General features: G+C 38.2%; 1 protein-coding gene across 4 annotated transcripts in view; it reads right to left on the bottom strand.

Annotated features, from left to right (window-relative positions):
* The window catches only part of LOC125242731 (aldehyde dehydrogenase 1A1-like), a 31840-nt gene extending 4126 nt beyond the window's left edge, over window positions 1-27714 (bottom strand). The window contains exons 1-8 of one of the 4 annotated variants that reach the window (XM_048151647.1): window positions 27602-27714; window positions 25683-25787; window positions 19052-19319; window positions 16929-17045; window positions 15941-16128; window positions 14352-14454; window positions 13346-13530; window positions 1346-1510 (exon numbers count right to left, since the gene is read on the bottom strand). In XM_048151647.1, coding sequence (XP_048007604.1) covers window positions 1346-1510; window positions 13346-13530; window positions 14352-14454; window positions 15941-16128; window positions 16929-17045; window positions 19052-19319; window positions 25683-25787; window positions 27602-27628 — 1158 coding nt within the window. In that variant the 5' untranslated portion in view covers window positions 27629-27714. The remainder of the gene's footprint in view (window positions 1-1345; window positions 1511-13345; window positions 13531-14351; window positions 14455-15940; window positions 16129-16928; window positions 17046-19051; window positions 19320-25682; window positions 25788-27601) is intronic. The other 3 variants (XM_048151649.1, XM_048151648.1, XM_048151650.1) reach the window with 3 other exon arrangements.

Raw genomic sequence — 27714 nt, 5'->3', positions numbered from 1 at the left:
AACACTATGTCATTCTGGCACCGTGGAATTCTTAAGGATCTTAGTTAAAAATAATGTTTTCCGTATTTTAAAAATCTTTATAGTAAACAATGTTCCCCTTCGTGGAATTAACTAGAAATAAAATTACCAATTTTATAAAGTACGAGTAAGTCTAATAGGCTACTTGACCCTTTTTTAAAGTTTGTCTTATATTACTACTTACTGTCCAATTAACCGAAAAAAAATCATTATACATATTTTATTGTGACTTAAAAATCGCAAAATTATTTTTAAAGAACAGTTTTACGTAATCAGGAAAAAACAACACCAGCCATGTCAGCTATAGATTTTCTGTGAATGAAGTCATTCAGTGCGAAAACAACACTTTCTGACACTTTAAGTACGAGGCATAAAGATCATTATGTCAGTGATTGATTTGACATGAATTCTATTACATCACTACACGGCCGACAGCGTTTTCGGTGGCCAAAATAAAATAAAAATACTCGCATATTTAAATTAAAAATACTTAGTCATCGTACACATTTAATACCCAAAATCATTAAATATTGGTTTCTTATGTCAAATATTACAGAAGACAATCATTTCTTGTGCCAAATTAGCTATGAGTCTAGTAGCCTATTAGCCTGAGCCACGGTAAGTACCTACCCCGAAACGATCAATAAGTTCTCTTCTTGACTTTACACATTCATATTTCGACGAAAAAGTTTTAGTTACTCGTTTCATTTCGTTGAAGGAGATTGCTCGCAAATATAACGAGAGTTCACTTTAATACGAACAAATAATGAAAAAAGATTGTACCCCTCAAACTAGGAATATTACATTTTGAAATTATGAAAATTCTAGATTTCAAATTTTCGTAGAAGTAGTTTCGTTTTTAATACCGATTACAAATTATTATTTTGTTGCAAAAAGCTTTTTTGATGGCAATGTTGGAACTTTTTTTACCTCTATTATATGAGATCAAGTTTAAATTTAAATCATTATTCGATAAAGAAAAACATCGCTTTGACTCCAAATAATTCAAAGTATCCGATCCTATCTAGATACCTATTATACTTATTGATCGGATTAATGTTTGACGTATCTTAAAGTTCAAATTGAGCCACATTGCAAATTATTTGCGCTGTTGCGCTGATTTGCAAATTTTTTTTTTTTATCAATCAACTGTTTACTGCATAATCGTGTCGGTTTTATATGGATGTCTAAGCTCTTTTTCTATTGTACAAAATACAAAACATAAATGGGGCACTAACTTCCGAGATCTCTTTTTAGCGATAAGACCACCAGTTGTTTTGTATGAAAATATATATCAATACAGACTGCGTTAACACAACTACGTTACCTCTTCCTTGGCTATGGTCATGTGGTCCTCAACGTCAGCAAACACTGTAGGCTCGATATAGTACCCGGTTGTGCCTATCCGGTTTCCACCGGTCATTAGTTTTGCACCTTCTTGTTTTCCCTTCTCGATGTAGGCGAGAACTCTGTTCATCATGTCACCGTCAACCTTAAATTATAGTAAAATACGGAACCCTAAAAAGCATGTCATGAAAAGGAATTTATTATCAAGGAGGTCCAGTCGGACTAAAAGAGTAAACATATTTGAAAGGGCTCCTCCTTTTGATTGATATTTATTTTCCATCTGCATGCAAATATTCATACTTAAGTAGATCCACCATATTCTGCCGAATAAATACGTACGAACCGTACCGATGTTTGCATTTTCAACACATATTGGACACATCTTGCAGTCTCTAGCACAAATTACACTCTCGCCCGCTAGTCCATACCTACTCATAATAAGTAATACCTATGTTTTAACATTGCGCTAGGTAATTATTATAACGAGCTCATATAACCCGGCAACCTTCAAATCAAGAGTGAACAGGCATCTTCTGGGCGAGCTCACTCCATCGTAGGCCACGTCGTTGCCTTTGACTAGTCTGTGGCCAAGAGTAAGCCCATTTATAATAATAATAATAAATAGCGTAGGGATGTGACGAGCCCCATCGCCCATTGGTTTTACCGGTGCAATCAGTCAACGCAGGGCAGCTTGTGGCGAGCTGTTGGGGAACAGCGACCCCACGTACCCGAGTGCTCCTGGGGAGTTCTGTTACCCGTAAGGTGGGTGGGTGGGACAGTACTCTCTACCTCTGGCTTACCTTGGCTGGCCGTCCAGAGTGGAGTCGTTAGGGCTACATGCCCCAGGGGTGGAAGTGAAAATTTGCATAAGACGCGAGTTGGTACAGTGGCTTAACAGCCACTGGACAGAAAGCGGTGTACACCTCTCGACACCCTTGAGTTCTCACACCGGTGTTGCCCTTGAGCCATCTTGGATGTCGCTTTTTGTGGGGGCCCATCTTGTGGGGACGAGTCACCGTCTGCCGGAAATAAAATTGGATACCGTTTTATTAGGCAGGCGTCCGGTTTTTTATCCATAGCCCAGTATTTAGTCCATCACTTTCATCAAAATAGACCAGTTCATTTTAGATTCCATTAACTCTCAAATAGTCCTTACACCCTGGCGGGTGTTGCCTCTGCGTGTGTCCCATGATATGGGCAAGGGCAACATTATCCGCTCGGTGTACCCCTTACATTTCATTAAAGTGTCGAAAGGGCCTCTACGCGTTGGCTTCGGCCCCGCGCATGCCTCCCAAAGGTCCGGAATACCATTGTTCCGTGATGGGAAAGACATACAAATAATAATAATAAAAAATATATATATAGACTCGCGAGCGAAAACGCAATTTGTGCTAAACCGCGTACGTGGTTCCACTTTTGTTTTTTTATGAGATAGGAGGCAAACGAGCAAACAGTTCGCCTGATGGTAAGCGATCACTGCCGCCCTTGGACACCCGAAACACCAGAAGTGTTAGAGGTGCGTTCTTTTCTTAAAGTTTTGAAGGTCGTGTCGGTTCGGAAATACCGCAGGCGACAATTCATTCCACAGTTTAGCTGTGCGGGGCAGGAAGTTCTGGAGAAACGCACAGTTGAGGAATGCCAGCCATTCCGATGAAAACACATAGTTCAGGGTGTCCCAAACTATGGGTCACGACACTCGCGACCCACCTGGTGGGTTTGGTGGGTCGCGAGCGAATATTTAGTGGGCCCTGGTACTGAACTGCACACCAACCGACCGAAATTATTCGTATTGGTAACGTTAAATTTCCTAGAGTTGGGTCCCGAGTTTGTAAACTTGTATTTGATGGGTCGTAGGCCAGAAAACTTTGGGAACCACTGACATAGTTCATTACTTAAGGTATTAGGATTTACCATTGATCCTGCTATGACATGGAAAACACACATAGACAATGTATGTGCTAAAATGGCAAGTGGTGTCTACGCCCTTAAACAACTTCGTACAATTATATCCCATGAATGTCTAATCCAATCCTATTATGCGTATGTACATTCCATTATGTCTTATGGTATAATTCTGTGGGGAAACTCGTCAGACCATCAGAGAGTATTGAAAATGCAAAAGCAAGCGATAAGAGTGATCATGAACGCGGGATACAGAGATACGTGCAGAGAATACTTCCAAACCCTTAAAATAATGACGTCTGTGGCTCAATATATATTTGAATGCATTATGTTTGTTCGGGAGAATACACACATGTTTAAAAAGAAAGGTGACTCCGAGCGCCCGAATCGTTACCCAAACGATCTCTGTGTAAGTCCCCACAAACTCGCCATGACACAAAAATTGCCAGGCGTAATTGGTCGTAAACTTTTTTTTTTTTTTTTTAGTTTATTTAGAACACAAACAGTCATAATAAACATCATACATATATGTAGTACATAATGTACCAGAAACTAAAGTAATACAAATAGACCTGGAGGTTCATAACATACATATGAGGTTAACCTAAACAGTAGTTAATAACAACATAGTAGTATAAATACGTAGTTCAGAAATAAGCGCAACACATAAATATGTATTACGATTCCAAAAGCATTGACAAATACAGGCTTCGAAAAATATTTTTTACTAGGTATAATACAGTTATAAAAAAAAAAAAAAAAAGTTATTTAAAAAAGTTTACGTCTCAATTGCAATTTTAGACTAGATAACGAATTATTAAAGGGATCAATATCGAATAAGTGTTTATTATAGAAACTGGGAACTCGTCTGAAAAAAGTATGCTTAGAATATTTCTTACGAGAAAAACTCACATGGAATAAAGGCCTTGGCCGTAAGGGGAGACGCGGACAACCGAAGGTCACTAGCTTTAGGAGATCTGGACTATTAATGGCACCTTTAAGAATTTTAAACAGAAACATTACATCTAAATAATTCCTGCGATTAGACAAAGACGGGACACCAAAATATTTAGCCGCTAATGCGGAATTTTCAAAATATTTACCTGTTCTGTAGGCTAAGGATTTTAAGAAAATATTTTGTATCCTCTCTAAACGGACAATGTGAACTTGATACTGAGGAGACCAAACTACACTACCAAATTCGAGGATACTTCTTACCAAGGAATAAAATAACAATTTATAGGTAACAGGTCTTTTGAAAGGCTGGCCAAATACGAAGGATCATCCCTAGCTTTTTATAAGCACGCTTACATAAGTTATCAATGTGTAAGTTATAGTTCAATTGTGAGTCCATTGTAACACCTAAGTCCCTAATGGATGATACCCGTGCTATTATATTACCAGAAAAAGAGTAATTAAAAATTATTGGATTGAGTTTGCGACTAAAACTAATTATGAAACATTTGTCGGTGTTTAAGAACAGGTGATTGTCTAAGCAATATTGGTGGAAGTTATTTAAATCTTGTTGCAATGAACGGCAGTCTACTTCCGATGATATAGCCCTAAAAATTTTGGTGTCATCTGCGTAAACAAGATGTTCAGCATTACGGAAGCAGGTCGCCATGTCATTGACGTACAAGATAAACAATAAAGGACCTAAATGGGAGCCCTGGGGTACTCCAGAAGGGACAGGGAGAAAACATGATGTGTATCCCTTCAACGCTACTGCCTGGCTCCGGTTGGAAAGATACGATTTAATCCACCGCAGAAGGTCACCGTGTATACCGAGTTCGAGTAATTTCTTAACTAAGTGATTATGTATAACACTTTAAGTTCTCGCGCTTTGTACACATATTTAAAGTCACACACAGGTCGAACGCGATTAATTAACATTATTTTTACCTTTTTTCCCAACGTTTCGGCCAGGTTGCACTGGCCGTGGTCGCGGAAGACTGACGTCCCAGCAAAGTGTCACCGGAGATGTAAACAACACAAAACTACCCGATATTAATTTATATAAATGTTCGGGGTAGACAAATAAATATAATCTACCCGCTTTTAGTTATTGTTTATTTCCCACCGCACGACACACAGCACTCACAACATCCGCGCACTGGTCCGAAGATAGATCTTTTGGTTTGAACATTTGAATCACTGGTCCCCATGTTGGCGATAATCTATACCCGTCTTCCCTGTTAAAGTTTTTAGGATATTTTTTAATTTCGATCGCCTCCCTCACAATCCGGGGATAATAGTGTCGCTCGGTGGAAAGAACTTTGGGTTTGTGTAGCTCAATCCAGTGATTCGTTTCCGCAGTAAGCAAGTGCTCAGCGATTGCAGATTTGTGCATATGGCGATTTTTAACTGCCGCTAAGAGAGGGTGAAGGAACACATAGCGGCAGTTAAAAATCGCCATATGCACAAATCTGCAATCGCCGAGCACTTGCTTACTGCGGAAACGAATCACTGGATTGAGCTACACAAACCCAAAGTTCTTTCCACCGAGCGACACTATTATCCCCGGATTGTGAGGGAGGCGATCGAAATTAAAAAATATCCTAAAAACTTTAACAGGGAAGACGGGTATAGATTATCGCCAACATGGGGACCAGTGATTCAAATGTTCAAACCAAAAGATCTATCTTCGGACTAGTGCGCGGATGTTGTGAGTGCTGTGTGTCGTGCGGTGGGAAATAAACAATAACTAAAAGCGGGTAGATTATATTTATTTGTCTACCCCGAACATTTATATAAATTAATATCGGGTAGTTTTGTGTTGTTTACATCTCCGGTGACACTTTGCTGGGACGTCAGTCTTCCGCGACCACGGCCAGTGCAACCTGGCCGAAACGTTGGGAAAAAAGGTAAAAATAATGTTAATTAATCGCGTTCGACCTGTGTGTGACTTTAAATAAGTGATTATGGTTAATTTTGTCAAAACATTTCGAAAAATCGGTATATACGGCATCCACCTGGTGGCCAGAACATAATCTATCAATAATAAAATCCGAGAAGGTAAGAAGATTTGTGTCAACACTACGACCTTGACAAAAACCATGTTGACTGGGCGCGATATGCTGATAGAAAGCGGCAGTTATTTTATTATATACCAATTTCTCAAAAATTTTAGCGAAAATATTCAATTTACTAATTGGTCTATAATTAATTACCTGACCAGCATCCCCACTCTTGTAAATTGGTGTTATCAGAGCACTTTTCCATTTAGTAGGAAAGTGGCCCTCCGATAAAGACTTTCTATATATCTGTGTTAAAGGCGCGGTAAGCTCTTTAGCGCACATAAGGATGAAATAAGGATGTATCATATCTGTACCACTACCCTTACTAATATTTACCCTTTTTAAAAACTCAAACACACTATCCTCTGAAATATCAAAGCTACTGAGGTCTATAAGTGAGTCAACAGGTGCAAGTGACAAGTTCAGTGGCGCAGAAAGATTAGGTACAAAAACAGAGTTAAAATAAGTATTGAAAAAATTGCTGATGGTCTGTCCATCCTTGGATGTATCATTTAGATAAGACATCTGATCAGGTATATGATTGCTCGGAAATTTAGATTTCATAAAGGACCAAAAGTAATTGGGATTATGATGAATTTTGTCCTCAGCCAAAGAAATAAAATCATTATAACACTTTTTAGCCATTTTATGTTCCCTAGACCTCAATAAAACGAATTCAGCCCTATCTAGGGGATTTCCATATGTTTTCCATCGCTTATGAATGGTCAACTTCTGCCTTCGAATTTTAATTAGTGCACGTGAAAACCACGGCGGATACCTATTATTAGAAAATACTGGTTTATGTGGCACATATTTTTCTATTAAATTACTAAGAACAGAATAAAAGTGCGTGACAGAAGTCTCAACATCCATGTTCGCCAGACATAACCAATCGGTCTCGGATAGTTCTTTACGAATATTGTCATAGTCACCGCGACGAAAACTGGGCTTGATAGTCTGATTGGGCTTTAATTGAGGCAAATAATTAGATAATTCTAGGGCCAACGAAACATACAGCGCCTTATGTTGGGGATCCTCTAATGTAAGCGGAGATGAGCTGGCGGTGACCTCGCAGTTTACGTTTGACATAACTAGGTCTAACACGCGTCCATTAATTAGGGTTCCGTACCTCAAAGAGGAAAAACGGAACCCTTACAGGATCACTCGCGTGTCTGTCTGTCCCTCTGTCACAGCCGATTTCTCCGAAACTACTAGACCGATTTACTTGAAATTTGGCACACGTATGTAAACAAGTGGCCCAAAGACGGACATGTAATATAATTAACTGAAATTAAACGAAAATTAATCATAGGGGCCACTTTTGGAGGGTAAAATTGAAAATTAAAAATCAAAGTTATTAGAACTATATTGTGCTACATATCAAATGAAAGAGCATTTTATAAGCATCTCAAAAATATTTTTTTTATAGTTTTTATTTTAGTAATTTAGAAGTAATTTAAGAAAATAAGCAAAAAATGACCATTCCCCCCCCCTTATCTCCGAAACTACTTAGCGTAAAATTTTCAAAAAAATACACGAGATAGCCCTCTACCTGTAGATTACAGGAAAACCTATTAGAAATCTACAGTCAAGCGTAAGTCGGAGTTAAGAGAAAAAAACTCAAATTGAGATTTTTCACTCACTGCCGCTGCAAGTACTTACTAAATGTTTTGAAATTTTGTGAGCGCCATGGACAGGTAGAAAGAAATTCATTTCTGTTTAGAAATTGTTAAAAATTTTAAGCATTTGCCAAAATGACTTAAGTTCCTACTAAAAAAGAGGCGCTTACGACTGTTTAGAACTGCACTGACCATAATATTGCCCTAATAGGTCCAAAAAATGGTGTATATATACGAAAACAAAAAAATTGTGCCACCGACAACCAAAATCTGAAGTCTATTTGCTCTATCTCTTATAGTTTCCAAAATATACGCAAAATCTTTAAAGTACAAATCTAGTGTACACGTTGCCATCACATGTCGTCAGGCGCTCATGACCTTTTTGTATGGAAATGTCGAAATCCGACTCGCACTTAACCGATTTTCATAGAAAGTTGTGTTTTATTATAGTTTTGAAGGAGGTTTCTTGTTTTTAACCACCAACGCAAAAATATTATAATAATAATAGGTTTGACGCTTGACATGTCTGTCTGGCATCATAGCTCCCGAACGAATCAATCGATTTTGATTTAGTTTTTAATGTTTAAGGTGAATTCGTCGAGAGTTATTTTTTGTACCACGTAGGTGGTAAACATGCATACGGTCCGTCTGATAATTATCGTTATCAGTCAAGAAATTTAAATGCAGCGCCATCTATTATTAGTTTCGACAACTTTTCATGTGACTTTCCATGCCTAAAGGTTCGCACAAGTCTCAAGTCGCGTAAATTACCTACTTAGTAAATTTTGCCGAGAGACGGCGCTAAATACAATAATACTCATTAGAGTACCTATACTTCTAGTCAAAAACATATATAACTCCGTATAGACAGATAAAGTCTAAGAATAAAACGTACTTACCTCAGTACCACACAGAAGAAGGGCTCAGCTAGATGGCGCTAATATTAATATTAACACGCTTTTATTAGGTCGTCGTGTATGTAACTAACTATGTATCCTATGTATGTCCCAAATTGTTAGATTGTTACATTTAGCATTTCATTTTTGATTTTCCTTTTTAATGTATGTCAATAGCCGAATCATTTTTGTTAAACTATCTTAAGTAACCGGACTTCCGCGAAACAGGTTTTGCCTAGTGTGGAAGTCACAGTAAATGATAAAATTGTAGCTATTCCTTTTCTTGGTAAATAAATTATTCTTATTCTTATTATTCTTATTCTTATGTAATGGAATCTACGGAGGCTAATTTAACCATCTTCCAAGGATCGTAGCGTAATGATAATTGGCAGCTGTATGTAGTTCTGATGACAGTACAATAATATGGTACTGTTGAACTGATCTGATGATGGAGCCGGAAGATATGAACTGGAACTACGATGGTATCATAGCTGTTTTTGGGTTTCTTAGAAAAGTCTTGTAATGAACTTTGACTACGATTAGGTTTCAAGGTCTGATGATGGAGCCGGAAGATATGAACTGGAACTACATGATGGAACATCGTATCATAGCAGTTTTTGGGTTTCTTAGAAAAGTCTTGAAATGAACTTTGTCTACGATAAGGTTTCAAGGTCTGATGATGAAGCCGGAAGATATGAACTGGAACTACATGATGTAACATCGTATCATAGCTGTTTTTGCGTTTCTTAGAAAAGTCTTGTAATGAACTTTGACTACGATTAGGTTTCAAGGTCTGATGATGGAGCCGGAAGATATGAACTGGAACTACATGATAGAACATCGTATCATAGTAGTTTTTGGGTTTCTTAGAAAAGTCTTGTAATGAACTTTGACTACGATTAGGTTTCAAGGTCTGATGATGGAGCCGGAAGATATGAACTGGAACTACTAAAAAGATCAACGTAGTATTTAAAATAAGTTGGGTTAGGGTTTTCTTGTGACCGTTCAGAGTAAATAAAGGGGGGGGCTCGGGGGGCGAAACCCCCCGCAAAAAAGAAAGATCAACGTAGTATTTAAAATAAGTTGGGATAGGGTTTTCTTGTGACCCTTAAGAGCACGTAAAGAGGGGCTCGGGGGCGAAGCTCCCCACAAAAAAAAGATCAACATAGTATTTAAAATAAGTTGGGATAGGGTCTTCTTGAGACCCTTAAGAGGAAATAAAGGGGGGCTCGGTGGGCGAAGCCCTCCGCATAAAATAAACATCAACGTAGTATTTAAAGTAAGTTGGGATAGGGTTTTCTTGTGACCCTGAAGAGCATGAATAAGGGGGCTCGAGGGCGAAGCCCCCGCATAAAAGAAAGATCAACGTAGTATTTAAAATAAGTTGGGATAGGGTTTTCTTGAGACCCTTAAGAGCATATAAAGGAGGGCACGGGGGGCGAAGCCCCCCGCATAAAAGAAAGATCAACATAGTAGAGAATGCCTTAAAGCATGAGTCCGCCTTTTGTACTGCAAGATTTTCTTTTATCACTGCTTCCAGTAGTTCCACAGGTGGTAAATGATCTTTATTACTAGATTCACCTACTTTTATCAATTTTAAAGCACTAGTGGATAAAATGCGTTTTTACCCGCTGGTATTAAAGGACAAAACACGTGTCTCCGAGCTAGTGAGGGGAAAAATTCAATGTTGGCTGCTCGCGTGCGGTCCGTTTGTTAATGTAGGTAAGAATTTAGAATAGCGTCATTTTGTGAACATCAAAGGAGTGAGCCTTCTGTACTTGTACCATTATACATATATTCTGTGACAAAACTAAGAACATGTGTTCCAAGTACAACATTCGAAATGCCGGAAAGTTAGTAGGTATCGACCGTAAATTGGCGAAATCCAATTTACGGTCAAATTAACACATGTGATGGACCCTGCCGTCTATAATAAATTGCCGCAATATGTGATTGAAGCGCCTAGTGTGTCGAACTTTAAGTACCTATCGCTTAAAAAATTGGCTGGTCGAGCACCCGTTCTACACTTGACAATTTTTTTATTACCTAATTAGAAAAATATTTTTGTGCATTTTTTATGTGAATATTGCCTAACTTTTTGTAATTTCAATCTTCTGTCTATTTATTCTCTAAGTATTATTGTTGTATGAATATTATTTTTTTAAATCAAATCTTGACGTGTAAAATGGCGTTGAATGAATAAATGAATATGAGTATGAGTAGTATGGTTATTTTAACCATTGAAAGTTTGTACGGAACCCTCGGTGGGCGAGTCCGACTCGCACTTGGCCGGTTTTATTAAAACATGAGTTAAATTGGTTTACACCTGTCAAAGCCATAAAATCAGAAAGAAGAATTGCAATGGTGTCAACACTAGGCTGAATATCGAGATAATTTGAGTCAACACACAGGGACCATGAGGCATGGGAAACATTAAAATCGCCTACAAAAATAAAGACATCGTCAGGATTTGAATGCATAATCTTTGCCGCGTTATCGAAAAAACAACGCAAAGAGGTAATATGGTTATCGTTATGAGGAAAATATACACAGGCAATATGCAACAATGGCCCTTCTCGTGCAGCTGGTCGACGGCGATGGCGGGGAGAGTGGGGCGCGCGGGGCGCGGGCGCGGCGCCGGCGCAGGCCCGCGGCTCCACGGTGAGCCACAGCTCCTCGTGCCGCGGCGCCGCGCACCACTCGTCCCGGCGCGACACACTGAGCCCTCGCCGCGCGGCGACCAGCACACCACCCCCACGACTCACACCGCGATCGGCACGGTCCCGCCTCCATACCTCATACCTGTTATCAAAATATTCCGTACTAAAAAAGTCAGGATTCAGCCAAGTCTCGGATAAACATATGATGTCGTAATTACAGTTTATAACGTTAGATAAGAATGTATGTGATTTAGTCCGCAAACCCCTTACGTTCTGATAGTAAATTGATATGTTGTTATTACTAAACACTATGACGGAAGAAAGTTAAATTAATAGAAAAAGTTATATTACTATGTTTATTAGTTCGTACGCGGCATAAATTCCCTTTTTCAGACGAGTAGTTAAACGTAAACAAATTAAAATGTAACAGATAGCAAGATCGTAAATAAATTAAAACAGTTTTCCTTGTTGTTGTGTAATACAAACAAACATTCAGTGCAAAATAAATTAGCTGCTTTAAGATTGACCAAAGTGTGTTATTGATGTAATTAATAGTAAACATAGCAAAAAGTCATTTAAGTTTACTTAAATCACCTTCATCACCGATTGCAAACACTTTGGAGCTGTCGCTTTTACGCATAAATATCTTGCATTGCTTGACCCAAAGGTACTTAAAACCTAGTTCGTTCTTCCTGTCACGAGCCTGTCTCAGAAGCAACTTGTTCACGGCTGTTAGATGCTCATTAACGTAGATGGGGACCGCGGGACCCGGCAGGCCGGCGTCGGCGCTGGTGAGGTTGCGGCGCGCGCGCACGGCCGCCAGCAGCTCGTCCTTGCGGCGACGCTGGCAGAAGCGAACCACTATGCCGGGGGGTCGGGGGTCCGCGCGGTCTCCGCCGCCAGCCGACGACACAAACCGACGAACCCGATGAATCGAATCTACATCTGAGTCTTGTAAAGTAAAACCTATGGTGACAGATATGCTGTTTAAAATTGACATTAAGTTTTCACCATTTTTCATAGGAACTCCACACATCTCAACATTATTCAGCCTGCAGTATTGATCTCTGCCACGCTCGTTAGCTTTTAAATCAGCAAAATCGGCCTCTAGCTTTTTCAATTTGACCTCAATGGTCGGTAGAATTTCCACCTTGCTCTCCGTGAGGGTAAGCCGCGCATTAAAATCTTCAAGCCGGCTTTCCATTGAATCGAGCTTTCCTTCTATGCTGCTAATACCTTGATTCGCTGAGTCTAGTCCAGTCTGCATTTTGTTGAGTTGCCCTTTGAACCCCTTATCTCCTTAACCAATTCATTAAACGAGTCCGGCTGGCGGCACGACATGCACCGCCACAGTGATTTTTTCTCGGCGGTCATTTTTTTGTAGGTGGTCTCTAGCACCCCCGAACACCGATAGTGATAGGATCCCCCACAATGAGAGCACGGTACATCACCATCACCATTGAAATCTTCACCGCACTTATTACAGAAAGACATCTTCTCGAACAGAATCTCCGGACGACCGTAGCGGGTTGATAATAAGGTTCAAAGTTGAACGATACAGGTAAACTACGTAAATAAGTGAGATAATTAAGTTAACAATAAGAGGATAGGACCGGTCGCTCGTTCGCTCGCACGCGCGGTCGCTCGCCAACTGCCTGCCTGAACTTTTCAATAAATTACCTGAAAATCTCAAAAGGGAATCAAGACTGACAGTGTTTCGTGCTCAAGTGAAAGAACTTTTATTAAGCAAGACTGTTAGTAGTATAGATATTTTGTACACAATGTATATTTTAAATGTACCTATTACCTTGTGTGATGAATAAATGACTATCTATCTATCTATCTATCTATCTATCTATCTATCTATCTATTCAGCCTGGTCGTACCTGAGGGCCATGGTCTACGTCAGGGTCAGACGGATTGCCAATTTTTATATTCCTCGCAAAGTCCACGGCCTTCTTCACAAACGTGTCGTATATGCCTGACTGCACAAACGTCCTTGACGCGGCGAAACACATTTGTCCCTGGTTACCGAAGACTCCATGCGCAGCCCAAGTTACCGCTAAGTTTACTAAAATGAAAGATTATAACATCTTAGGGCCAGTTGCATCAACCACATTCGACATTCGACACATCATCGTCACGCAGCAGATGTCTATGAAACTTCCCATACAATCAAAACGAACGCTTTAACGGTGCCGGACGGTTTGATGCAACCGGCCCTTCATTCAAGGTCGCTATTCTGTACATACCTACTTGTTACATAGTATATTTCTTACTCACAGTTTACAAATAAAATGACAATATTTTTTCGACTGTTTAAGTATTCATTCTTTCCCTCTGCGTAAGTATTTCAAATGAATGTCATTTTTATGGCCTCGATTGCAAAGAATCAAGGACAGAGAAATTAAATCTTAATAATCTTATTTTTAGCTACACTTTTCGCAATTCTGCGAACGGTTTCTTTGGAACAATTGTGTAGATATTGAAATTTGAATTGTGGTTTGTACATAAATACATCTTGACGTAATTAATTTTATAATTTAGTATTATTTATTAAAAGATTTTCAATTTATACCTTCAACCTTAAATCACTATCACTATCACTATCACTACATAGTATAAAACAAAGTCGCTTTCTCTGTCCCTAATTATGTCCCTATGTATGCCTAAATCTTTAAAACTACGCAACGGATTTTGATGCGGTTTTTTTTAATAGATAGAGTGATTGTAGAGGAAGGTTTACATGTAGATATAGTACCCGGGGCGGGTCGCTAGTATTCTCTAAATAAATGAACCTGAGAGATTTATTATGTTAGTGAACTTAAAATTTGCTAATTTTATGACGTTGCTGAATCAAGGTAATAAATTATGGGATGAAGACACACTTACAGTCAGCATCGTTCATGATTACCAGAGGGCTTTTGCCGCCGAGTTCAAGTGTCACTCGCTTAAGATTCGCTTTTCCGGCCGCCTGCTGAATTTGCTTGCCAACCTAAAAATTAATTACATAAGTCTATTGAAATATTTGTCATCCCACTTTGTCGGTTACCATTAAGGCGAGATTTACTTGTATCTTTATATGAAAAAACTGACAAAGAGGCTTTATAGCAATCGACAAAGTGGGACGTTTTTCCGTGCACACTCACATTTTATTAATATTGTAGCGCCTCTTATGTATGAAAAGTTAAGAGTGTTCATGTATATCTACTAGTATCGTTGGTCATTCGCAAGATGTGCCACATTAAGCCAATAGATAGGTAGGAGCCAATTGCCCAAAAATGTCCGTTAACTCGGGGAACGACGAGTTACTAGGAACCTACTGATCTGGCCGATACTACGTTAAGTATAGGTATTTGACATAAGTATGTATCGAATAATCTAAATATATAAAAGAAGAAACTGACTGACTGACTGATATATAAACGCACAGCAGAAGCCACTGGTCCTTAGAGATTCCAAATTTGGCACGTAGGTTCCTTATAAGGTGTAGAGGAGCACTAATAAAGGGAGGAAATGGGGGTCCAAAGTTTATGACAAAACAAGATTAGATTAATCGTAAACTAGAACTTTCCTTTGCTAATCCGCGAATAGATAACGTGCAAGTCAATCAGTGCTAACCTGTTATAATTACTTGCAAACCTGTTATTACCTGTTATAAATACGCAAGTAATTATAACAGGTTAGCACTGATTGACTTTTAACATGGATTTCCGCAAAGTAACGCCTGATTCTATCGATTAAGATTAGATTAGTACACGGGCGAAGCCGCAGGAAAATCTAGTTGTGGATAAAATACTCATCACGGTGCGTTCCGAAGGGCAGAACACCAAAACGCGGTTCGCGTTGAACAGGCCCATTTCTCGAAGCTACATGTTACAATTTACAAGTAGTAGTCAATGTCTAATATGACAAGTTGGAAAGAGGCTTCTGCTTGTCACTTGTAACTTTCAGTTTTGAGAAACGGGCCCTGGGGGCCGATTTTTGAGTCTCACGGCGTTCGAATTCAGAAAATTGTCACTGAAAATAATAGGCAATTCACCGTTTTCAACCGGTATTTTAGTGACAATGAGACTCAAAAATCGGCCCCCAGATCGAATGTTATTCCACCTTATGTGCGTTTTCACATTATCCGATCGGATACCGGATGTCGGAAGGATTTCAAAGGAAAGAAACAAAGATGGCGGCTTAAATGTATGGGATATCGGTTCTACATCCGATATCGGGTCGGATAATGTGAAAACGCACTAATCCTCCAACAATGCGATTTTATATATTTTTAAACGGTCTACTACCAAGTCATGATCGCTTAGTTTAACACGATGTAATCATGAAATGAAATGAAATATTTATTTTTCCAAGTAGGTATATTACAATGCGCATATGAAAGTCAAATACAGCTTGTTTATAATTACTATTGTATATGTATATGCTCTGCAGATCTTATTTTCTTCACATTATAAAAAACAGTAGGTACGAACCTCAAGAGACCCAGTAAAGGAGATCTTAGCAACATCAGGGTGATGTGTTAGCGCGGTCCCTGCGCCGGGTCCGAACCCTGTCACCACATTGACGACGCCTGCAGGGATACCTGCTTCCTTCAGCAAAGTCACTAAGGCTAGGGACGTAAGAGGAGCCTGCTCCGCAGGTTTCACGACCACTGTGCAACCTGAAAGTCATTTTAACCATAAGGTCGTCAAGTCTAAGAACTTACGTGATGTTAAGATAATAATAGTAGGGCAAAAGAAGTAGCTGAATATTAAAATCTAGCCGAATGACATTTCTACGACGCGATACGAAAATGAAGCGCCGCGAAAGATAGTCTGGCTCTGTCGCGCCACTACGCAAGAGCAATAGAGATAGATATCTACGAGCGTTTCGTGTCGTGAGCGTTTGTGCATTGGCCTACGCACGCAGCTCTGTTTCACGCAGTAGTCCAGGTAGTCCGTAGCAATTATCATTATACTAAATAATTAGTAGGTAATTCAGTGTGTAGAAGCTCAAATCAAATTAAACGGTCAACAACGGGGTTGATTGAATTTCTGATGCAGGTGGGTTTCCTTGGCATAATTAATATTTGTGATATTTAAGAAGTGGAGCTAGAGATTTTTGATACAGGGGTGAAGGAGGGGGAGGGGATTATTTTCAACGATATTTATTATTTAAGCTTGATAACTGTATTAATGTCCCTAATTCAAAATGTAGTGTCATTTCCAAGTAAATCAGATGTGTCTAGACGTGAATTTTCATCTAAATCGGTTCAGTTATTATTATTTACATTTGTTTTGTTTGCTATTCCGTGTTAATAAAAACTAGTTCAACTAATCTTTTTAAATAGGTCATGCTTAGTTACTTTTAGGTACATCAGAAGTTATAATAACAAAACAGTATGCAAATTCCCTCAGTGAGTCTAAGATATATAGATAAAGACAGAGTCACTTCTGATCAAACAAGTTTGAATATACTTACCTGCAGCCAACGCCGTGCAGACTTTGTTTACAAACATTAATATAGCAGCGTTCCACGGTAAAATTAAACCGCAGACTCCGACGGGCTGTTTCAGGGTGTACGAAAATAGATCACCATCTGAAAAATCTCCGAGATGTTTCTAAAAACCCCTTACTCGATCGGGAATATGGGGATATGACATTTCATTACAGAGTTCCTATGGCTACCTTTCTGCTCCATCATCAGATCAAGTCCATTATACCATAATATTGCATTATTGCATTGTCACGTGATATATGTACATAATGTGTGCAAAATTTCAGCTTAATCAGTTAAAGATATCGGCTTCTAAAGCGAGTCGCAAGATTTCACCCGAACACACATATTACATTGCAACAATATGGGCCAGTTGCATAAACCACATTTGACAGACACATCATCGTCACGCAGCAAATGTCTATGGAACTTCCGATACAATAAAAATTTAATGAATGCTTTAACGGTGAGAGACGGTATAATAAGCTTACAAATTATGTAAAATTGTACATTACAATGCAAGTGCGGTCTGTAAAATTGTAAATATGCCATGCTCCTATTGCTCCTATGACAAAATAATGACAGATAAACACTCGTTTACTGTTTAGTAGGTACATTGAGAGGTAATAAAATTACCCATAATCTGAAATGTATTTTAGTGGTATTTGCATAAAAAATTTAACGTGAAAATTCCTAGAAATATCTTGCATCACTAGCTTCAAAAAGCGGAGCCATGTGTTTGTGTTTAGATTATGAAACATATTTTTACTTCGTGTTATCGCTCTGCTAGAATTTATTTATGTCACTACTCTCACTTTGTTATTCGCTCAACAACGAGTCATATTAAGTACTACGAGCACGAGAATCATATATAGGTAGGTACGTGTGGTGTGACGGCGATAGAGATAAAGAAACGCCCCTTAGAGCAGGCTCCAAGGGGATGTTCGTTTGCAAAAATAGCGCACCTCATTCTGACTTCAGATATATATTTTCTAGATCCCGGACATCATATAAACACATGTTGCCAACCAGTTTTGTGGTCTCCTTCCCCGCACCCCGGCAATCAAAAATCGCATACAAAGAAAAAAAAAATTCATCAAACCATGCCGTGTGGGGTATCAAATGAAAGGGCTCACTGAGTAGTTCACGAATATATAGCATACTATAACATTTATTACACTTCCTCTAAGAATTTTTTTGAAAGTTTACTAATATGCTCGATTTTCGAGTTAACTTTAAACCACTATTGCTTGAGATGAATATATTTTAATCGTTATTATTTTAAATAACTAACAATAGTCCATTGTTTGCGAACCAATAGTTCGTACAGTAAAAAAGTTGCATGGAGGAGCGGGGGAGCAATCAAAAATGGCGAGTTTCGATGTTTCAATATGGTTCTTAAAATTCGGTTTCTGAGTGGAATTTCATTGCGGGACAATATAATTGACAGATTAAAGTGGGAGGAAGAAAGCAGGAGTAGAAAAAATAATCTAAAACAACAGTTATACACAACGTTTGGCCACGAGAAAAATATCGAAACTCGCCATCTTTGATTGCTCCCCTCGCTCCCCCATGCAACTTTTTGAGTGTATTAACTATTATTTTGTATACAATGGACTATCGTTAGTTATTTAAAATAATAATGATTAAAATAGATTCATAACTTCTCAAGCAATAGTGGTTTAAAGTTAAGTCGAAAATCGAGCATTTCAGTAAATTTTCAAAAAAATTCTTAGAGGAAGTGTAATAAATGCTATATATTCGTGAACTATACTCAGTAAGCCCTTTCATTTGATACCCCACACGGCATGGTTTGATGAAATTTTTTTTTTCTTTGTATGCGATTTTTGATTGCCGGGGTGCGGGGAAGGGGACCACAAAACTGGTTGGCAACATGTGTTTATATGATGTCCGGGATCTAGAAAATATATATCTGAAGTCAGAATGAGGTGCGCTATTTTTGCAAACGAACATCCCCTTGGAGCCTGCTCTACCTTAAACATAGAAGATATTTTTGCTAAGTATTTAACCACAGGAAAATCAATAAGCCCAAAATATATATGATACGATATGACATGATAGAGATATCATAATAATATGTCCAGCACCTGCAGGAATAGTATCACCCTGGATCTTGTCCGCCAAGCTGGCAGCATAGCGCGCTCCATTGACTCCCTTCTGCACAATCCCGAGCGCCATGCGAATGTTCTTCCCTGTGTTATAAGAATCCAGTTCGCCAAGGTACTGCGCATCGCGTTGGACTAGGTCGGCAAACTTGCTGAGCAGCCGGCCGCGAGCTGACGCGTCCAGCAGACGCCATTTTGAGTCGCGGTGGAATGCTGCCTTCGCCGCGGCTACCGCCAAGTCGATGTCAGCCTACAATAAATATAGCATCAATAGTAGCAGATGAAACAAACGCGCTAATCCTAAATAACTTTTCTAGATATCTTCTTCTAGTGCCACCTTTTTTTGAATGGGCTTACTCTTGACCACAGACTAGCCAAATCTGCTATCGGAGGTTGGCTATACGGACTTTAGATACAGCCACGCGGAATAATGATGATCTTTTCTTCTAAATGTAGATAGATCTATACAGTTCGTGGTCAGAAATGTCAAAATTTAGTTATATTTTCTATGTATAGTATAGACTCTCCATCTCTTTTTGTTTAACGGTTACAGAATGGTAGTTACCTACTTCTGAACTTCAGAAGCGTTGTTTGTTCCGCTACTTTTGATGTGACTGTACCTACATATGCACACGCCTGAATTCCTAAAAGCAGTAGCGCACACGAAACTGGTCAAGTTTCAGTGCCACTCTTTGCAATTAAGGGCTTAAAGAAAACCACATTTTTATATTATTGTGGCAGGTTGTTAGCCGATCGCCCACACCTCAATCACAATTGAACCCACGTCCCACAGTTGACGTTATCCACGGGAAGAAAGTGGGTGGTGAGATTCTTAAACGGTCATCACATGGGTCACTCAACAAATCTTTGTTAGCTTACAAAGGCCTCCCATTCTTGAAATCCTTTCAATGGTATATCCGAAAGAGGTTACACCCCGATACAAATCACCGTTCATCAATCATCATCATCACAGATATTTTAGGGCATGAGATCGGCTATCGGGGTTAGTTGCCTATGTTACGCCAACTTATTTAGCCAAGGTCTCAATCGCTATCGCTTCGGCAACGAAACGCTTTTTGTCTCTCTATTAGTTTTACTACAACGACACTTGCGTTTCAGTTGTATGCGATTGTAACATTGGCTAGGCACCCTGACATCCCGTCAACCCATATTTCCGTGGAAAATGTACTAGTATAATCCCGTATAGTCCTAGAGAAAAAAACTGCATTTTATGCAGAAAGCGAGCCGCTTTGCAGTGATAGGTACTGGCGACCAATACAAAATATTATTTTAACTCTCAACTGGAATACAAGATGGCGGCCATAAATTAAAAAATATATAAACATAACAGCTGCACAGATATATTTTTAAATTTTTCGTACTTCCTTGTCGTTAATCGCACCAAGTAAAGCTTGGCCAGAAATATATAACTACGCGCCATGTTGCGGAATTTCATTTGAAAAATAGTTCAATCTTCTTCATCCTAGCCGCAAAAAAGTAAACCGAAAGTGTAATTCCAAGGGGATTTATTGTAAATTCAATTTACGTAATTGTATGAAAACAATTCTAAGAGAGACTTCGCTGCGTAAACAAGCGTTTACTCAAAACGTAACAGAAGCCGTAATAACGAGTAACTTTCTTGTTTGCTGAGTCTGTCGAAGGTACATACTTATAACAAGTTAATTTAGTTAATATAGTTTAACTTTATTCTCGTTAAATAAGTACTAAATTACGTTATTTCTCAGTCGTTACCAGCAACAACTTTCCGTAACTAGCAGGCTAAAGGATGAGTCATTATAGTGTCCAAAGAAAAATAAGTACATTTTCGTTTATTCATACTATGCGGGATACCAAATCAAAGGGCTTTGTGAGTACTAACTATTATATACCGTTACAATACGGGATACTTTTTAAGCTGGTTACCAACTATGGCTACAAATTGGTAATGATTTAGACTATTTAGAGTTTCGTTTCTTTAACAATAATAACAGAATATTTTCTTTCAGCAAAATAAGTTTAATTTTTAAGGCAGTTTACCCCCAAGGCCAATTACCTTTTTCCACCCTGTCTGTACATAAATATCTAGGAAAATTACCTTACATTTTTAACGAGGGCAAAAAGTCGTTCTAACTTCGAATAAAGTTTGATTTGGAACAAATCACGCATAAGTAAGCCACGGAAATCTTTACTATATTCTCGGATATATTTTCCAATTTGCCCATTCGATTTACTCATGTATGTTGCTCAGAGAACTTAATAATATAATCATATGTCTTTATGTTCCGTAATGCACTAGAAGCACATATAGTTCAGAAACATCAATAAAAGTTAGCTGCAACTTTTATGCTCGCGAGGAACCCGCATAACTTGAACCACGCGTTTCTGAGGCAAAAAGAAAGAAACACAGTCACATTTTGACATCTATCAATGACTACTGTGATACTATCCACCACCACAATTGCGCATCAGCGCCGTTAAGAAACCTTTTCTACTGAGTAACAATACGGAAATGATTTTTTTAAATTGGCAATAACTCTGAAACTACTTAGACGAAATCTAGAAAAGTTTATATGACATTTTAGTCTTAAAATGTGACCAAGAATATGCCGTTAAAGTTATATGGGTTCCTCGTGAGCACCTTGTATAAACGATGTATTGGACCAGAACTTAATAACTTTCATGCCGGTTCTTTTTAACCCCCGACGTAAAAACGACGGGGTGTTAGAAATTTGGCGTGTCTGTCTGTCTGTCTGTTTGTCTGTCTGTGTGTGTGTGTGTCTGTCTGTGGCATCGTAGCTCCCGAACGGATGAACCGATTTCGATTTAGTTATTTTCATTTGAAAGCTGTGTTAGCCGGGAGTGTTCTTAGCCATGTTTCATGAAAATCGGTCCATTAGGTCGCGGTCGGGGGTTTTTTCAAAATTTTAATTTTGTGGTTAGGTTATTGATAAATGCTGTGAACTTCGTCAGGGTGTCATGTCGATCATGTCGCATTCAAGGTGGCTACTGCCTAGCCAATATTCCAATCATTTATTACGTCGCAGTAATACGGAACAGTAAGAGAGAGATATAATTAATAACAATTTTCATGCTCGTTAAGGATTCTGAACAGCAACGCAGCAGCCCTCATTCGATCCGATCCTTTGCAATATTTGCTAAATTTGACTCAAAGCTTGTTCTTATACGTATAAATATGTGTATTATTGTAGCAAATTTTCAATTTCCAAATGGTAGGTACAGGTACACAATTGAAGTTCTCAAATTCTTATTTCAAAATGTCGCTGTCGGAATAAGAATGGAGTATTTGAAATAGCTAATGATTTTATTTTCAAAGCAAGAAAAGCAGGTTTGAATTTGTGAAATGATGCACGAAGTTGATATTGTAAAAAGCTTAAATGGCAATACAAAACAAAATTGGTAAAGTTAGCGAGAGTTCAATTTGTGGGTTTCATAAATAAATAAACTCTTGAAACGAAATGCTTTGAAATTTGCGCAGGTACTGGTTTTCATCTGAAAAAACTTCACAGTACAAAATATTTAAAATATTCAAAGTAAACCGAGATAAAAGGCTATTGACAGATAGACAGAGGGACATAACATAGAAAACAGTGACCATGTAAATTTTTAGTTTTTCTTTTTTGACGTACGGAACCAAAAAACGTATTGTTCCTAAAACTCAAGGTACCTACAGAAAAAATCATCAATCATCATATTTAAAATAATCAACGAAACCATAGACAGAATTTTGCTTATCAGAGACAGAATTAAAAACCGGCCAAGAGCGTGTCGGGCCACGCTCAGTGTAGGGTTCCGTAGTTTTCCGTATTTTTCTCAAAAACTACTGAACCTATCAAGTTCAAAATAATTTTTCTAGAAAGTCTTTATAAAGTTCTACTTTTATGATTTTTTTCATATTTTTTAAACATATGGTTCAAAAGTTAGAGGGGGGGGGACGCATTTTTTTTTCCTTTAGGAGCGATTATTTCCGGAAATATTAATATTATCAAAAAACGATCTTAGTAAACCCTTATTCATTTTTAAATACCTATCCAAAAATATATCACATGTTGGGGTTAGAATGAAAAAAAATAGCAGCCCCCACTTTACATGTAGGGGGGGTACCCTAATAAAACATTTTTTTCCATTTTTTATTTTTAACGGTTACTGAGATTATCCGCGGACGGACGGACGGACGGACGGACGGACGGACGGACAGACAGACATGGCGAAACTATAAGGGTTCCTAGTTGACTACGGAACCCTAAAAACAAGTTATGTGTAGTACAGTCGGCCAAAAAAGTGGTTTACCACTTTTCGACCTTATGTGTTTAAAAAAAAGGCAGTGGTAAACCACTTTTTTGGCTGACCGTACGTAGACGATCAGGGGACCGATTTTTGAGTCTCACGGCGTTCGAATTCAGAAAATTGTCACTGAAAATAATAGGCAATTCACCGTTTTCAATCGGTATTTTAGTGAAAGTGAGATTCAAAAATCGGCCCCTTGGAGCGAAAATGCTAAAATGGAAAGTAGTCTCCCTTTCAATTTGGGAATTTTCGTTAAATATACTAGTGTTAAATATATGTTATTATTGTTCCGCTCTCGACTGTTTCCTCCTTCAAAACTTAATCGTAACGAAATTTGAGAATCTGAATAACAATGAAATTATTTGTATCGGTCCGTTTAGTTTTTTTGGCTAATTTTTACCAATTTTGAATACCACACCCTTTTTTTTGCGCCATAATCAATAAGGCAGTTCTTGGAAAATTTTGATGGGCTCTAGCGTCTTTAAAAATAAGAATATTAAAAAAATCAAAACAGTCCTACACAAAAAATCTGCGTTCTTGCTCTATCTTCAAAAACCAGGGAGGAAATAGTCGAGAGCGTTTGTATGGAGAATTGACCCCTCCTGTATTAAACTATTCCATTTGCTTGGATTAGGAACAGCTTATCCAGGGAGAATAGGCTACTAGACTCTTATTGAGTTTGGCACAAAAAATGATTGTTTACGATACGATACGATCATTTATTAATAAAAAGATATTTTACATGTCATTTTCTTAATTCTAGGTACTTACATAGGTACTTAAATCTGTTACATAGGTTTATCAGTCGTTTGGTTAACCAACTAGTTCAGTTTCCTGTAGTATTTGGCATAAGAAACCAATGTTCATAGATTTTGGGTATTAAAAGTGTATGATGGCTACGTATTTTAAATTAAAAATGGGTGTAATATTTTTTTTTTTACTTTGGCCACCGAAAACGCTGTCAGACCATGTAGTGACGTCATATAACCTAACTTAACTTCATATCGAGTCAATCACTGGCATAATGAACTTCTAACTATTTTCACATAAAAAGTAAATATTATTCGTAAAAATTCGATTTTTTTTTTAAGAAAAATACTTTTTTCATGAGTTACTAGTTATTTTTTGACATCTATCGACGAGGATAGTTAGATTAAGTCCGATAACGGCATCATCGCCATCAAAATAGCGTTTTGTTCTAAGAAATAATAAGTAATTGTTATTTTTTTAAATGCTTATAACTCTGAAAGTAGGCGAAATCCAGAAAAGTTTATATGACATTTTACTCTTCTAATATGATGAAGAATATGCTGTTAAAATTATTCGGTTTCCTCATGTAACACCGTGTATTTATATCCGACTGAAAGACTAGAAATTGTATTTTAAAATAAAATAACTACTGTCAATCTGATGTTTTATTTCGACAGTCAGGTTCCCTGTGGCGTGGGCGATGGGCTAGCAACCTGTCACTGCAATAGCAAAATTTCAATTTCGTTCTCAACCCATTTTAATTGCTACGAGTGGCACTGAAACTTCAGCAGTTTCATGTTTTTTGAAATTCAGGCGTGAATATTTGTAGTACGTATTTTTTAAGTATTTTCCAGTATAATAAGTACAGTCAAGTGTAATAATATGGGTGTACACATCTTACTCAATAATATGTCCTATAGCATTAGAGTCAGGTGTAATAAGAGCGTACCTAGTAGTCCTAGTACAATTTTTATGAGACGATTTTTTCGATACATATTTTTGACTTGACTGTACCTATATAGGAACAAGTACTTAGGTGCGCTGAACACACTAAAAGATGTATTTAGCGACCTGAAAACACTGTTAGGTTTTGTAGAGGTGGGGTGTCTAGAGTAGTGCTACCTCGTCTAGTTCACGCAAAATAGGCACAATAGTTATCGACTTGCGGAAAATCCATACGAATATTATAAATAGGAAAGTGTGTGTCTGTTTGTTCGTCCGTCTTTCACGGCAAAACGGAGCGACGAATTGACGTGATTTTTTAGTGGAGATAGTTGAAGGTATGGAGAGTGACATAGGCTACTTTTTGTCTCTTTCTAACGCGAGCGAATCCGCGGGCAAAAGCTAGTGCTCAATAAAACTAACTAAGTACCTATTTCCCATAACGCCAATCTATTCCTATATACAAGTATGGATAGTATGGATAAGTAAAGTAAAGTAGGGATAAGTTCGCCTTTGTACTAGTGATAAGCTCTTTTTCTTGTGTGTTGTATTATTTTCTGGTACAATAAAGAATTTTACTACTACTACTACTACTACTACTACTACAAGTACATACCTTATCTCCTTCAGCGACTTCGGCTATGACGGACCCGTCGTGAGGGGTGTGGGCGGGGAAAGTGTAACCGCTGCAAGCGTCCACCCACTCGTTATTGATGAACAGCTGCGTCAACAGATTAGGCCGTTAGCAACTTGGGTAGTGCAACTTTTGTTTACTAAGTTGATTGGTTGCTGGGTTTAGCGATAAAAATAGGTTAAATAAATAAATAAATATTGGGGACACCTTACACAGATCAACTTAGCCCCAAACTAAGCAAAGCTTGTACTATGAGTGCTAAGCGACGATATACATACTTAAATAGACAAATACATAGTTATATACATAGAAAACATCCATGACTCAGGAACAAATATCTGTGGTCATCACACAAAGAAATGCAGGAACAAATATCTGTGGTCATCACACAAATAAATGCCCTTACCGGGATTCGAACCCAGGACCGCGGCTCAGCAGGCAGGGTCACTACCGACTGAGCCAGACCGGTCGGTAAGATAAGAGTTCCCTTTATACCGTTTTGGTATGGAACCCTAAAAAGTAAGTACGCTTTTTTTAATAAAGCGATATAAAATATTGTCCTAAATATAGGTACGTGTAGGTAGAAAACGTTATACTATGGAATAGTCAATTAGGATTAGTAACAGTAAAAAGAGCCTTAATTGATCATCTACCTAAAAAAACATGTACGAATTCCTTTATTTTTAACCGCCTTCCAAATCTCAACGGAAGGGGTTCTCAATTCGTCTGTATGTTTTTTATTTTTTTAAATGTTTTGGTGGTGGGATCCTGGAGAAATCGAGGGAACTCCTCAAATCTGAAAGGCATACATATGGTAATTTTTGTGTTTTTAAAGGAACAGCATGCATTTACGTACGGAACAGTGACATTTGGTGCAGTGGAACTCCTGATGATGGTCAGAATGGAACTCCTCAAATCTGAACGGCACACTTATAGTGACTTTGGTATTTTTATAAGAACAGCATGCACTTACGTCCAGAACAGTGACATTTGGTGCAGTGGAACTGCTGATGATGGTTAGAACGGAACTCCTCAAATCTGAACGACACACTTTAGTGACTTTGGTATTTTTATAAGAACAGCATGCACTTACGTCCAGAACAGTGACATTTGGTGCAGTGGAACTGCTGATGAAGAGTGAGCCGCCCCTGGTTAGAGTTCCGTTCTAATAATCATTCTCATCTGTAAGTACTTCAGAATCATCCAAATTTCAAAATTGGTTCAGAAATGACGGAGATATCGAATAACAAACATTAAAAAATATACAGACGAATTGATAACATAATCCAACATTTGAAAGTATTTATCACCAGAACCCCAAAGGAAGGCGGTTTTTAACTTTTGTGCAACAAAAACAAAGACCTGCGAAAGAGGACGTGACACGGAAAGCTAGTACCGGGGGAACTATTAGGTACTAATGACCTAATAAGTGGGACCGTTAAATTACTTCAGAACTTGAGAAATAGTATAGTAGGTACTTTTTATAATACAAAGACGAAAAAGAGTAAACTATAAATTAGTGGCAATAAATGAAAACACGACCGAACCGAAGGTTTACAGTACTATTAGGTACCCTTTGCAGTTTCGACATGACAAGTAGGTAATGTTTGCAAGTACATTTGTATGCAAGAGGGTCTTTTCTCTGCAGCTCTGACTGTACAACTCTGCGGGAAAACACACAACATATTATGCGGGAAAACACACGATACATATGTGCGGGAAAGAGGAAATTCAAAACGAGTGGCGATCAATTAAAACATGAAGGAAGTGTTTTAAATCTACACGAATTTCCTCTTCTTCTTTGAGGTACATAACCACTAGTGCAATAAAAGTAGCACTACGTGCACTGAACATTTTATACAGCCAAAACTACCTAACTGAAATTAATATTAAAATCTTACCTTTGTATACTTGATCTCAGGCGCCATGTCTATAACAACTCGAACGGTGCACTAAATGGTTTATAATGTAGCTGCATAAAGAATGCAGCCGAACCGAGTTATCTCTATGTAAA

Source organism: Leguminivora glycinivorella, chromosome 3 (genome assembly GCF_023078275.1).
Source record: "Leguminivora glycinivorella isolate SPB_JAAS2020 chromosome 3, LegGlyc_1.1, whole genome shotgun sequence".
In the NCBI taxonomy this organism is placed as follows: Eukaryota; Metazoa; Arthropoda; class Insecta; order Lepidoptera; family Tortricidae; genus Leguminivora; species Leguminivora glycinivorella.
Note: the sequence above shows the minus strand (reverse complement) of the source record. Positions and strands in the feature narration are given on the sequence as shown.